The sequence below is a fragment of the Drosophila yakuba genome, chromosome 2L (genome assembly GCF_016746365.2).
Source record: "Drosophila yakuba strain Tai18E2 chromosome 2L, Prin_Dyak_Tai18E2_2.1, whole genome shotgun sequence".
Taxonomy (NCBI): domain Eukaryota; kingdom Metazoa; phylum Arthropoda; class Insecta; order Diptera; family Drosophilidae; genus Drosophila; species Drosophila yakuba.
Window position 1 is genome coordinate 20094020 of NC_052527.2, and position 15027 is coordinate 20109046.

The window sequence follows — 15027 nt, forward strand, 5'->3', positions numbered from 1 at the left end:
GATCAGCAAATTCAGCAGAAAGTGTGATCTCTTAAGCTCAGCTTAACAAAATTTGAGTAGTGAACATCAGGTCGATAAGCAGCTTATTCAAACGATAGCTAAAATACCCTCTAAGTACCACAGCAAGCTATCTCTTAAAACCGGGGGACGACTGGAAGTTGAAACAAGAGCGCCCCAAAGAGCGAAGAGAGTGAACATTTTTATTGGGGCACGAAGCTTCTCTTGACGGGGCCCCAAAGAGCAAGCTCACCTGCTCCCGAAGAGCAACCGTCCGTAAGGCTTATGTAAAAAGCGATCGTGTGAGGCGGGCCCGAAAGAGGCTTATAAACAAAGTTGATCGGGTATATAGCAAGCTCGCCACCAGCTGCCGCTCACTCACACCATTGAAAATCAGGGGAAATACGAGCTGAACCAGAGAGGCAGCTGGTGGCGATCGGGATAGGGATCGGCTAGTGAAACGGAGAGAGCCCTGTGGCACGTGCTCGCTTTTTACACACAGATTTGTTCCTCTCGTCTCCAGATCCCTCCCTCCCTCTCTCGACGATTGTCTATATGGCCGTGGTACCCCCGGATTGCCCGATCTGCAGCTGTATCTGCGTTCAATGAACGCACGGCTGTGGCTCGAACGCTGAATGGATCTTTGGCTCGTGGTTCGGGGTGGATTTACAGAATCCCGGGCGACATCGGAAGTAGGTAGACGCCAAGATCCTTTTTGCCCAGGGGGTTGATCATCCTGCCAGGGGGTTGATCGGGAGTCTATAAAACCGGACTGATCCTTGCTGGGTTGCATCATTCGAGCGAGAAACTCCAAACGATCGAGACGCGTGTGGCAAAAGCAAATGAGTGAGCAGTGATTTGAGTTCAAGGATCGGTATTAAATACAAAATAGAAGATCGTTGATCAGTAACCATAAGGAATATTCACAAAGCAACCATGGATAAACTCAAGTACAGCCGCTGTCCGCTCAAGAAGCGTCCGATAATGGTGGAGGAGTCCAGTCCAGAGGATCTTTTAAGTCATGGTAGGTTTAAGGTTATGAAAGTGATTCAGCAGGCACATACTAACTCTATGCTGATGTCAACAGATGAGGGACCCGTGGACTTGAGTGTGGCCTCAGCAGCCGTGCCTTTGGAACCCCATTGGATGGCTAAGACAGAACAAGAACCTCATCCGGTGCCCACTGAAATGAGGCGTCGCTTTGATGCCGCCCTGAATCAAACCAAGGAGCAATTGGCCCGTCGCATTTGGGAGGAAACCCGTGAGATAGCCCGTGCGTTTCCGGACGTTTTCACCCGCGAGGAAATCGCCAAGAGCCTGGCTCGCCTCGGCTACGGTGAATTCGAGTTGCCACCCGAGGAGGCGGTAATGGAACCGGAGCAGGAACCAGAGCAGCAAATCCCTCTTGGATACGCCAGAGATGCTAGCCCAACCATCATCAAGGTTGAACCCACTGATGAGGATCAATTCCCCCTGCGAAACTACAATAATAACCTACTCAAAAGCATAGCCGAGTATGAGGATTGTATGAAAATGCAGAACATCAAAGAGGAGATAGCTCCGGTCCCACAACCCCAGTTGTTTTATCCACCCCCCACTCCACTGGCCGAACCGGAGGACCTTTCCGTAACCCAGCGGAGAGTTCTGAGCGAGAACATGAATCTGCAAAACGTAGCCAGAGCTCTGCTTAGCATGCAACACGTGGCTCCGCAGCATACGCAGCATTCGCCGCCTCCGATGGACATGGAGGAGGATCAGGAGAATCAGGACATCAACCAGCTGAAGATCAAGAGCAGCAATGACCTGTACTACCAGTGCCAGCAGTGCAACAAGTGCTATGCCACCTATGCAGGATTGGTGAAGCATCAGCAAACGCACGCCTACGAAAGCACAGAGTACAAGATCATTAGAAGCCAGCCTGGAGGATCTGGTGCCATAGTCGACCAAACCGAGTTCTGCACAGATCAAGCTTCGGCTTTGATTCAGGCAGCTAATGTAGCCTCAGCACAGAGCATGCAAAAGCCAGTGGGAGTACCGCGATACCATTGCCAGGATTGCGGAAAGAGCTACTCCACCTACTCGGGACTCTCCAAGCACCAGCAGTTCCATTGTCCTTCGGCCGAGGGCAACCAGGTGAAGAAGGTCTTCAGCTGCAAGAACTGCGACAAAACCTATGTGTCCTTGGGCGCCCTAAAGATGCACATTCGTACACATACGCTGCCCTGCAAGTGCCCCATTTGCGGCAAGGCCTTTTCGCGACCATGGCTCCTCCAGGGTCACATACGCACCCACACGGGTGAAAAGCCCTTCAGCTGCCAACACTGCAACCGTGCCTTCGCCGATAGGTCAAATCTTCGCGCGCACATGCAAACCCATTCGGATGTGAAGAAGTACTCCTGCCCCACCTGCACCAAGTCCTTCTCGCGCATGTCCCTGCTGGCCAAGCACCTGCAAAGCGGTTGCCAGAGTGAGCAGAGTGGAGGTCCCAGTGGGTCAGGAGGTGGCTTCGATCAGCAGCAGCTACAGCAGCACCTCCAGGGCTACGAGGAGGGTCACAATCCCCATCCCCACCAAGTCTACTACGCCGGCAGTGTAGGCAGCAGTAACGGCGAAGAGGAGGAGGGCGGGAACTACTCAATTCCACCACCGGCCATTTATTAATCTTCAACGTTAAATCATATTCTTAGTCAGTTTAACCAAAGCCAGTAGTCAGATTCAGGGAAAAGTCAGTGCCAAAAATTAGTCAGGGCAATTTTATTGCCTCTTAGGGTCTCTAGCTTACCAGAAATATTTATTTAGAGTTATTACTTAATTATTCCAATACTCATATCGCAGTTGAAAGCTTAGCCTTAGATTGTTTTCGTTGACAATTCCTTGTATTATAGATCATTGTTGAAACTCGTTTGTGTATAAATCAAAACGGTGCCAGAGAATTAAGCCCCAATTCATACCACACACTAACTTATAATTTAATCTTATAATTTATTTTAAATTATACTTTATGATTTAAGCCTTGTAAATATGGTAAAGGTAGCCATTTACTTGCATGTATTTAAATTTAATTTTTGTAATAAATAAAACTCAAAAAAACAGCAGTCATCGCATTTAAAATATTTTCTTCAAAGGAAGTAAACAAATTAATTTTCCTCATCCCAATACTTTCATTAAAATCGGCGTCTTTTAAAAACCTCCAGTTTTATCTATCGGACGAACCGCTCGAATCGCATCGCAATCTAAAAGATGAAATCTCGGAAATGCAATGTAGGTGTCGCTTATTTATCGCTGCACTCGAAATGAAAATCCACAGAAATCGAGACATTCAACCGTCAGAGAGACTCAATGGGGGGTTTCAAAAGGCTAGGAAAGCAGTCTTACTATACATATGAAGCCGTTTGTATGTATAGAAATGTATTGAAAATCGCTGCTTAAATCAAAATTAATTGCCAGAATAATAATTGTTTTGAACGTAAAGCACCGAAATGCAAACGGCAACCGGAGGAGAATTGGCGCAGCTGCAATTGCAACTGCAACTGCGACTGCGACTGCGTCACCGTCACCGTCAACCAGCAACACTACAACCACCAACACTGCAACTAGCAACATCAACAACAGCAGCAGGCGGCAAGCGCCAACAGTCTAGTATTTTGTGGGCCTGCTGCAGTTGGCGAAATCCACTCAAAACAACAAACTAAGCGATGAATCATCGATTTTGTTTTCGGTTTTTTTAGAGGCAAACTGAAAAAATCAACAAAGCCGGCTCTTGGTGCAGCCGCACGCAGCTAGATGGCGCTAGTGGGCAGCCAGGTTGCAGCCCGGCAAGCTCAATTAAACGCGTTTTCCAGTTGCCGCTTTTCCGCTCTGCAGCCCAGCCGCACCTTACTTTATGTAGCGAAAAGCCCCACCCACCCTGCATCCCCATCTGGATGTCAGGCAACTCAGGCTCAGCGCACTCGCATTATTATAAAAGCCGTCCACGCAGTTTTTAACGCTCCACAACTTGCAGTTCACTTTTTGTTCATAAGCCGGTACTCTTACCAGAACTTGGGAACTCACACAGTCAGGTGCGTTTTGCTCAATATGTAATATTTCTTTTATTACCCAAAAGGATTCATATTGGCTTAAAAAGAGGATTAATGCAAAATGTAAATGTAAAAAAGTAGTTTAAGAGCTCTTTAAAGGCGTAAATTAAATTAGCAAACTATCATCTTCATATGAGTATGGCAAACTCAGTTAAAATCTTTCTTCTTTACCAGCTTTTTAAATTATTAAATTATTTAATTGTAAGGGTATTCCCTGTTACGATGCCTTCACTTGCTTCCGAGTTCGGCTGGGGCAAGCGGTAGCTATTTGGTCTATTAGGAAACCACGCCATAGAGCTGCCACTTGAAAGTCATATTGCATTTGGTAGACAGCACTCGCCATGACCGGGGACAGCCCGGTTTTTTATAAGGTTTGTATTTTGATTTTGAGTGCGCGTGCTGCCGTTTCTTCGGCTCCAAGTGCCACGCCCCTTTGGAACGCATGCGGTTTTTTGGTAGCGGCATTTGGTCAAAGGTTAAATGAGACGGCAGCCTGGTGACAAGTGCCAGGCAATCGTTTAGAGCGCTAATTTATGGGCCGCCGAAGTATAAAAAACCAAAGCCCCTAAAGCAACCGAAAAATGTGTATTTCACTTTGCTCGAGTTCCGTTTATTGCGGCTACGTGCAGAGTTGGTTTAATTGGCAGTCTGTTTAACAGCCAGGTTTTCCGTTGGCCAGCAGCACACGCCCTGTTCTTTTTCTAATTTTGGGCCCGGCTTCGTCGCCGGGGCAGTTTAATTAATCTTCGATCGCCCCAAGTTCGCTCAAAATTCATTTTTAAATGCATTTTTCCGATCAAAATTATTAGTATTTAAATTTAAATATTCAAGACACGTTTTACCAGCTCGATGGCCATTAATATTTAGTAATTTCAATCGGCACATGAAACAAATTATGGAATATTGCCCGGCGCCGCAGCTGTACATATAGACACCAGGCATTGTTTTTGCCTTTGCTGTTGCTTTTATCGGGTGTAGGTAATAATATTTTTGTTGTTACGGCCAATCAGCTGTACGTGTTGTTTGCTTAACGCGCCGAGTGTAAATTAATATTTAATTATGATTGTTCTCAGCTCGGGCCGCTAATCGTGTGTTGAGTAAGCGCCATTTTCTGTATTAAGATCTAATCGCCGTGATTGTGAAGTGCTGCCAACAACAGAAATCGTTTAGGCCAAGTCTTGTACCCGTCTATTGGCAGTTGGTTTTTGCTCTCGCTTACAATAGCCATATTGGGCAATGCATAGGGGATTGGAAGAACTTTTGAATCGTTAAAGTGATCAAAGATGTTTTCTAAAAAATCTCATTGCATATGTAAACTTCTACTATAATAAATAAGAATCCACCAAAAGACCAGTTCTAGCCGAGTTCCATCGCCTCCAGCGACACTTCATATGTGTGGGGGTGACCAAGTGATTAGCCACGAGCAGGCAATCCCGGCTGTCCATAACTCATGCCACACACACAACACTTTGGCGGAACTGGCCGAAATTACGGCTTGGCCACGTCATAAATCCGATGCCGTGCACTCGTCGACGTCAAATTAATCAAAAGGAAACTAAAATGCAGCGCAGGCAAATTAGCCATAACAAAACTGAAGCGAAACCAACAGAGAACCCAGAAAAAACATCAAGTGGCAAAAGCCAAATGAGAACTTTTTTCCCACACTACCAGGCGATCAAAGCGAACCGAGGAACAGACATGACACAAAAAGATTAAGAACCTTCTCAGCAAATCACATGCAGACAACGCCCCTGAAATGGAATCCATATAATTATTTGCATTATTAATAATTACGATTGTCTTGCTGGCATTTCGACTCGGCTTTAGACTCGCATTCGGATTCGGATTCGTTCGGAAATATGAAATTCAAATTCATGTGCGTTGGCGTTGTGGCTTCGACCGCGCACAGAACCATAAAGATTGGCTTTTGCACTCATAATATGCTAAAGAACTGGCCGGGACTTCGTTTTCACGGCGGCTAATTAATTCAAACCGCAAAGCTGAAACTTCAATACGGAAATAAGCTTAATCTAACCGCCGTACCGAGAAAAAAGCAATTTGAAAACTAAATGTGGACTCCGACTCGAATCAGGCTCAGATATATGGCACTGAGGCGCCAGCGGCGAAACAATTGCACCGAGCTCTGGTTTTGGCCATATGTGTGGGCCACCCACACCGGGCCAGAGCCGGACAAAAAACCGAAATCCGTCAACAGGCGACAGACAGCGCAAATCAAAAACCTCAAATGTGTCTGAGCCTCCAAACCCCATGAGGCAAAATCCGAACCCAGCCTGACCGCGCTCCACGCAAAGCTTCAACTTGTCAGCGCGCTAAGTGCGCGTGTACATACGGGTACATATGTACATATATGTATATGCAGCACAGTCAAGATCTTTAAAATACCACGAATATAGCTGTGACACATTGTTCTTTAGCGCCTCGCTTTTAGTTCTCCATTGGGCGTTCAACCCGCACATTCGATTTGCTGCAGAGCAACCTGTTGTGTTGCTCACTTGTTGCATACTGCTGAAATCGGATTTGTCTTATTACATCACAGAAAAGGCAATAGGCGAAAGATTTAATTATGCCCGTGCCGGGTATTAGTTTTCAGTATCCGTGAAACACTTCAGTGTGAGCCATTTGAAGCATAAGTACATGCTCTTTTAGTAAAGTACATTACAATTTTAATACAAGAATGTGAAATTACCTTTAGTTTTATATGAAAATGCCACTTGTTTCAACTAAAACAATTTATTTGTGTACGTCATAGACATGCTTGTGATTGTCATTAAGTGGTGCAATAGTCTTGATTTTCAGCAAAGGTAATATTTTTGAAAAGGGTATTTTTAAGGCGGAGTTCAGTGCTTTATAATATTAGGAGGCGAGGGCGTGGGTGTCCTACTCGTCGCCTTCGTCGCCATTGAGAGGGCGTCGAAAGAGACAAAAGCCATCCAGCCACAAAATTGGCATTTGCTTTCAGCAGCAGTAGTTACGTTCGAAATTATAAAAAAAATAAGGATGGAAAGGAAAAAAGCAAAACAGAGCGAAAAAATCATATTTTGCACGTTTTTTGTGTCGAGTGCCTACGAGCGAAACAAAAGACTTAGGCAGCGAACTTGCCGAAAAGGGCCCGGGAACAGCTCTTCCAGTCCGCCAGTTCATCCGCCACTCCAGCACCGCTGCAAAGTGTCAAGTTGCGCAACTTGTCAGCCAGTCAGGGGGCTTTTTGTTTTATGCATAAAGCCGTTTTTAATTAAACCGACGACAGCCACTAAACATGCCCCATTATCATGTCATATCTATGTGTACTATCTGCATGTGCCTATCTTCTGGCCGGGGATCAGGCTTCAGACCCCAGAGCCAAGATCCCAGACTACAGGCCAGGATCGGATCGGCTCGGATCGGTTCAGTTTGGCTATATGGCGGTGCGCTGACATAAACGCTGACATTAATTGAGTAATTTATAACGATGTCGAGCAGACAGAATGGATGGAAAGACATCGAGAGCCGACATCAAAAGCTCGGCAAGCGCATGTCTCGAGGCGCTCCAGGGTCGGAGGGATCCGAGAGCACAACATGATATTGTTATTATTATTATGATTACCAGCGACATGAATTCAATTAACACTTGTCAGATGTAGTCAGCTCCGAGCCGCGAACTGCGAACTACGGGCTGCTAGCCCCGAAAATACCCCAACAAGCTCACGATCCGCCGGCATAGATAAGTTTGGAAATTTATGTCTCGGTTTGGCCAACTTTGCGCCAAGTTATAACCGAGATATATGTTCTCTATTCGATTTATGGGCGGGACAAGCTCAGGCTTTGTAAAGTTTTTCTTTTCAAAAAAGCTTTTTTAAGACAAATACTAAAATCTCTCCCATACATAAATTGAATCAACATATATTCCTCAACATTAAATACTTTTTCAAAATGAATAATAGCGTAATATCCTTCTCGTCCAGATGTGGTAATTTTCGCAGAACCATCCATAAATTAGTTTATTTGCCGGCTGGGTCCTTTTGGTGGGGTTCGTCAGCAAACGGTTCACAATAATTGCCAATGCAGAAACCTTTTTGGCCCGCTGCTAATGAGCCGAACATCGCCGCATCGCTTCTGCATTTAGGCCTAATAACTGTCGGCGAGGAAAGTCTGCAAATGGCCAGTGGAGAGCCGCCGAGAAACCTCCCGAAAAAGGCGCACAAGTCAAAGCAAATTAAAATAAGAATCACGACAGGTTACCATGCAATCCCCCAATCGAACCCGGGAGGACTTTAGCTCCATTCGGAACAAACACGAAACGCCGCCGACAGAAAAGTTCAAGTCGGCTGGTGAAAGAAATTTACAAGTGTTAAATGTCGAACGCTTTTTGGCACTGAGGGGAAATGCGTGCTGGCCGGCTTTCGACACGAAGGCAACGCGGAAACTGTGGACAAATAAACACTAGGATGTAAGATGCACTCTAAACAAATTTGTACTAAATAATGTATACCTCTTCTAATTAAAAATTATATAAACCATTTAATTTCGAGGTGTAAAATGAAAATTATAATAAGTTGGGAAATAAAATGATAACTAATTATTTGTAGGCATTGCTTATACGTTTATTTCAAGGACGAAGCTTTTCCTTAAGTGAAACCCCACCACTCGCACTCATCCGCTTCTGGAAGTCCGACAAATGGCGTACGTGTTAATGGCATTTGAATTTGGCCAAATATGGAATTGTCTCCGACGTCGGCGCTGTCACTTTGCATGTTCCCCTCGGCAGGCAAGTAAAGAGCCGGGCTTTGGCTTTAACTTTGGCTATCAGGCCTTACAGTTGGACAAATGCTCGGCCAGAGTCGTGTCTCATTCGCTTACCGAATTAAATCAGTGGCAGAGTCAGTCGAAAGCGACACGCATCCGTCGCTTTTATTTGGCTTTTTTGGTATCTTCAGGTTGCCCGCATTAAAATTATATAGTATTCGGGTAGCTTTCTAATAGATCGTGACTGGGTGCCGAGTTAGAGGATGAGTCCAACAGTCGCAACAGTTGACACAATTTCAGCCACGAGTGTTGAAAAATTAAATGGGGATTGTTGTAATGAAATTTGCCGATAAATAGGCTGATTTCGGCTGATATCACTTACCAGCCCATCCCAACTTCACGGAGCTTTCCTCATTTCAAATTTGCCCATTTGCAGACTCACTCACTAAACACACTATATGGCCGGGCTAATCAACTCAAGGCATCTGACAGGCCCTAAAGCAATTTCCTGATTATTTATGGAGGTAACATCACTTGCCAGCGGCCACAGACCCACACAATCTGCCGATGTGGTTCAATTGAAGTGCGCTGCTGCTGCGGTTCAATAAACCAGACTCAGTTAAGTTCCAACAGCAACAGCAATAGCAATCCAAATCCACATCCCAATCCAAGCTAAATCCAAATGACAGGCAACAACAAACAAGTTTAATTATAGCTCATGTAAATAATTTCTCAATTGTAAGCTGTTATCAAAGAAAACTTCAATCAATCATAGAATACCCAGGTCTTGGCAAGTATCAACCTGAAAGGCAGTCACCACACAATGGCTAGATTTCAGCTCCGGGCGTGGGCCGTGCAGTTTGAACTAGCCAAATCTTGGCTAATTAATCAAAATAATAATCAAGCAATCAGTGGATCATATGGCCAGACATCAGACACCAGACACCAGCACAAAGCTCAAGTTCGTATATTCGCTTTTTTATCTATGTTGTTCGCCTCTTGGCTTTTTGGGTGAGCCACGACGCACGCCAAAGTGCGGCCCAGAAGGGTTAGAGACGGGTGCGTGAGGCAGAAGTTTTAGGAATTCTAAGTGAACATACAAATCAGTCTCTGATTTAACCATTTTGTTACATTTTTAACACGCAATTAGTTTTACACAATTCTTTACTATTCACGATGCTAAAGATTCCACAAACCCACAGCACACGATATTATCTTATTGACTATTTTCTAGACTTTTAATTCTTTTGCTCTGGTATTAAATGTACACTTTTTTCAATAATATCATTGCCGTTTCATAGTAATCGATCCTGGTCTCACGAACACTTCACTAGGGCTGTCGGAAACATGACTTCAACCGCTGTCATTGCTCACGAGTTACGGGCATTTGGCTTTTTGTTTTGTTTCGAATTTCAGGTGCTTGGGTGATTCAAACTATTCGGCTATTCATTCATTGAGACATGCAACTTGTTTTGTTCTCGCACTCGGCTCGACACTTGCCCGCAAAATACACACTCACACACAGTTCATATATGGTTAGCTCACAATCGGAGGAGATTTTGACATTACGAGCTGGAGTTTGAGGTTGAACCTGTAGCTCCAAACCCGCCGACTGACGGAGCGTTAAGTAACGTCTACGCGTTTGAAACAATTAATCACCTGTCGTCGTCGTCGCCGTCGTCGTTTGTGCGATTGGTCTTTTTACTCCTCAGATTTTGTTTCAAAGCTAGACGGTTATGTGGTTTAGTGGCCTTTTCTGGTATTTGTTTCTTTTCAGCTGGTGCATGATCTGTTATGGTTTTGTATGTTGATTGCTCTGAGCCGGTGATAAATCATTCCGGTGCTGCTGTTTACGGAATCGTGTTGATCTTCTACCACGGCAGCGAAATGTCAAAAGAGCTTGTTGAATTTCTGGTTGGGAAATGTCCGGCGATTAGATCTAATTGGCATAGTTTTCACTGCACCCAGTTCCATGTGTTCAATTGCTGACAAATAACTCAAGTCATTTGTCCGGGCTGCCAATAATATATCACGATAAGTTATTGTTTAACAGTGCTATTTGACATTGAAAAAGTTATCGTATTGGAAAATAATATTATATTAAATATAATTTGAACGCAAAATATTTTCCAACTGTTTTTCTTACACGATTTTGATCTTTCTCCGCTAGACCTCGAACTTTAATTCAACTTAAAGCTCCGCCTCCTGCGCCAAAAACATCGCCAACGCGAGACAAGTGAAAAGCGCATAAATCGACGCCCAACACCTTGATTTGGTCGAGGAAAAATGGAAGGTGGAGATAAGCCTGCCCCGACATGCAAGTGAAATTTAACAAGCCACTCCTTAAGCTCAGAGCTGGCAACAATAGCAAAACGATCATCACACACAATGAGAGTCGAAAGCGGTGATTTTTCAGGCGAGCACCGAACCCAAAGTACGTCACATTTTAGGAGATGGAAATATTGTGTCAGCCCCTCAACAAAACTGGGCACAGCCGAAGAAATGCCGCACGCCCCCCGATAAATTTTCGGAGCAGAGGATCACTTGCGCATATAATTAAATCAAATTAAAGGAACCAAGAAAACAAAAGGCCAGGCGTCACATTGTTCCACTTGTCACGTCAAGGGGCGTTTATATTTTGCACACAGAAATACATGGTCATATTCATGAGTTCCGACTGTACTGGTTTTAAGTTTACCTAAGCAATACACGCTCTGCAGGTATATAGCATCAGGAAAATAAAAAATACTAAATAATATTCGGTAAATTGTTTTTTTGCTAATATTTAAATATGATAAGTCAACATTAACATTAATTTTTTCCCTGTAGAAAGTTGCGTGAGGAATAGCTGATGCCGCACCCGAACCTTTTTATAGGAGACTCGCCCTGAGCGCCAACGCAAATTCAATGGATCCGCTGATCCTCCCAGGTCCTCCTGCCATTGCCTTGATCTTTATGCATCCCACTGGAGGCGCAAAATCCAAGTCACTGTCTCTAATTGAATTCGTCGGTTTAAATAAAATAATTCAGCTGCAGGGGCAGTGCAAATAAATTTTTGCTGCCTAGGTCCAAGTCTAGCTATACGATGGTGTGGATATTGCCTGTTTCCCCAACTCCTTTGATTGCTCACTAAATGCTCCTCGCAAACACACATAAACACACACAGGTATACAATTGATTTCTGCGTTTTCCTTCTTTTTCTTGGTCGGTCTGGCAAGTGTCTCGGGTCCCTCGAAGGCGCAGCAAATCAATCTGCAAACATGCCGCCAAGCCAAGTGTAAGATCCAGAGACCCCAGAGCCAATACACGGCAATAATAACTCAATGATACTATTTTATTAGATTAAATTAGTGCAAAGAGACTCAAGATATCTCGGGAAAGAAATTTGAAATGCATAAAACTGATTTACGAAAAATTATTGTATTAACGAATATATTTGTAATGGAAAAGTAGTTGGTGCCAAGTATTTAATACCCTTTCTCTACCTCTTATGCTTTTTGTTAAGTGCACTTAGTCAGTCCCCGTCCTTTAGGTGGGCATCACTTTCTGGCTTGCTGCGGTGATTTTGGTGCCGTAATAAATACATTTGGTGAATTTTAATGTCCTCCTCCCATTTTTCAGGCAATTTGAGCGCAGCGTCTTCGGGACTTCCTTTCCTGAACCGTAGAACCGAACCGAAAACACAGACAAACCCTGGCAACCCAAACACTTTGGTGCCCTTTTTGGGGCAACTCCTCTGGATTTGTGCGCGGCTTGGCAATAAATATTTTGAATCAGAAAACATATAAATTTAGTGATTTGCCAGTCGTCAGTCGGGGAGTTCGGAGTCAACGAGTGTGTAAGCTTCTTCTGAAGACTGGGACCTGCAAGTTGGAGAAACGAAACGAAACGATATGGATACGAAACGTATCGGATCATCGCAGTTCAACATAAATTGGTAAATTGTTTTTGGCGGCTTCTTCCCGGCACATATTTTCGTATATTGCATTTTGTAGTTGCCTCCGTCTGCCATTTAAGTGGGTCAAACCTAAAGTCCCGAAGCTCCGAGCTCGGACTCGGACTCCAAATTGAACTTGCAGTTCGCGTCTGCGGTAGCCAGCATTCAAAGTAGGTGATGAAGTTCCAATGCTTCTTGATTTGTGATAAGCTTCATATTTTTAGGGTTTAATTCAATGAGAGTTGCGTCGACAATGGGCAGGCACTCGACCAATTCCAGCGGCAGTCGGTGAAATTATGCATTCGGTGGATGGGTCTTTCTGTGTCGTTTTTATTTTTATTCCTTATTTTCCCCCGGCGGTTTTCGGTTGGGGTTTATGGCTTGTTGCTTGCGTGAAAATTTGCTTTATGCCGGGCCAGAGGTTAGCAGGGAAGAACACTTTTCGGCCAAGTCATAAAATTGATTTCAAGCTTTGGCGAGGAGTGAAAGCGACTGCGCATGATACGTATAGGCGGCAGCTGCTTATTGCGATCATTCCACCAGGCTCTTGATTGGGTGGAAAGTGCGGGCCGCAATTCGGTTAATTGGGGATAGAATGTGGCCAAGTGTCGTGCCCAGATGACGATAACAAATCAGGGGTAATGAATATCAGGAGATCAAGAGGGCGTAATTCACACAGACCAAGGGTAATGTGAGATGCTACAAAGAAGTTTCTGAATGAATCCAAATGAAGAATCAGTCTCTTAAAGTACAACGTGAATAAGTAGAAGAATTGGATTATAAATAAATAACCAAAATATGGATTTAATTCATGAAGTAGTGGAACGAAAAGAAAAATAGTTATTTTCATTGGCAATCTGCTTATTTTACGTGACACTACGTGTATAAATAATAAACAATTCAGGCGAATGTCGATGCAGCAGAGGCATTTCTAATTAACATCACTGACTATTTAGAATCCATTAAATCATTGGGAGCATTAAAGTTCTGTACTCAATTGGCATTCCCTCCCAGACATTCGAGATCCTTCCGTGAGTGGACAGTGGGCTGTGGGCGTCACCTTTCCAGAAGAAAGTACCGCTTACCGTACCGGCGGGTAAGCCATGACCAATTAGGCCATTTGCCAAAATCAAACTATCAACTTCGACACTCATTAGCGTCAAATTATAGCGCGTGTAAAAGGCAACGAGCGGCGAATGGCAGAAGCTCAAGTACAAAAACCTCGTAAATCCATAAAAGCAATCGTAAATTTTTATTGTCATGCCACTTGCCAGTTTTCTAGGCAAGAGGGAAATGCCCCGGCACTCCGGTGTGCTGAGAACTTTTCTCCAGGGAAAACTGAACGCCATCATCACGGCGACTTCGACCCGCGTTCCACTTGGTTAGTTGGCGTTGGTTGCCTCTCTTCGCCGGCTTGGCATATTAAACCAAAGCGCACATATTTCATAACAAAATTTATGAAGGGCCATTAACTTTAAGAATCTTTGCTGCAATTTAAGAGCGGCGGCGGCGGCGGCAGGAATTGGTAGTAAGATTACACTGACATTGTTCGTTTCAAATTATTCTAAAGAAACAAATTTCATGTTTAAAAAAAAAAACGATGACAGTAGTTGTTGTTTTTCAGCAGTGTTATTTACTTATTTATTTTTAGTGACCAGTGGCTGTTGTGCTTGGTTTGTTAGGATTACCTAGCAGTTTTCACCGGGTTCGAAATTTTTTCAAGTGCAGTCTTTAATAAAGGCAGCGTCGCGCCAAAGTAGCGCCAATTTTTCGTCTAACAATTGGCGACGACCTAATGCCCCGTTTGGCAATCGATGTGGTTGCCGGCCAACGTGCTTGTCGTCGTTTAATTCAATAAGAAGATGTGGGGGCAGTGGGAGTGAGAGATGGCGAACGATGGCGATCGGTGGCTCCCGAGGTGGTGCAGTGGCCCATGCAGTTCACATGAATGCCATGAAACAATAAATTACACTATTAATAAATAATAAATGTAATGGGATACTGCAGTTGCCGAGTGGCGAGCCAGCTACCTGTTTTTAGCCCTCTCCCAGACCCCTTTATTATTCTTATGCCAGGTTAACTACTATGTCAAAAGGCTGCTTGGCAAATAAACTATGTTCCGAAAGGGTAGGGAAATCACTTTCAGCAAAAGCGAATCGGTAGTGCGCTACAGTTGTAATGATTAAAAGTTTGTTTGTTTCAGATATTTAAAACTGAATAATATAACACCCATAAGTAATTGTAATCATAAAATTGCTTAAAAACTAAATC

At 44.1% G+C, this 15027-nt stretch overlaps 2 protein-coding genes across 2 annotated transcripts; both read left to right on the top strand.

Moving 5' to 3' along the window:
• The first annotated feature begins 573 nt into the window (after positions 1-573).
• LOC6529003 (zinc finger protein 135) lies at positions 574-3066 on the top strand. The gene is made up of 2 exons (XM_002089999.3): positions 574-1021; positions 1085-3066. The coding sequence occupies exons 1-2, from the start codon at positions 934-936 to the stop codon at positions 2656-2658; spliced, it is 1662 nt and encodes a 553-aa protein (XP_002090035.1). The 5' UTR covers positions 574-933; the 3' UTR covers positions 2659-3066.
• A 4868-nt stretch (positions 3067-7934) lies between these two features.
• Positions 7935-8584, top strand: LOC120320641. The gene has a single exon (XM_039370903.1). It carries the CDS (start codon positions 8317-8319, stop codon positions 8518-8520), a length of 204 nt encoding a protein of 67 aa, XP_039226837.1. The 5' UTR covers positions 7935-8316; the 3' UTR covers positions 8521-8584.
• Positions 8585-15027: the final 6443 nt, after the last annotated feature.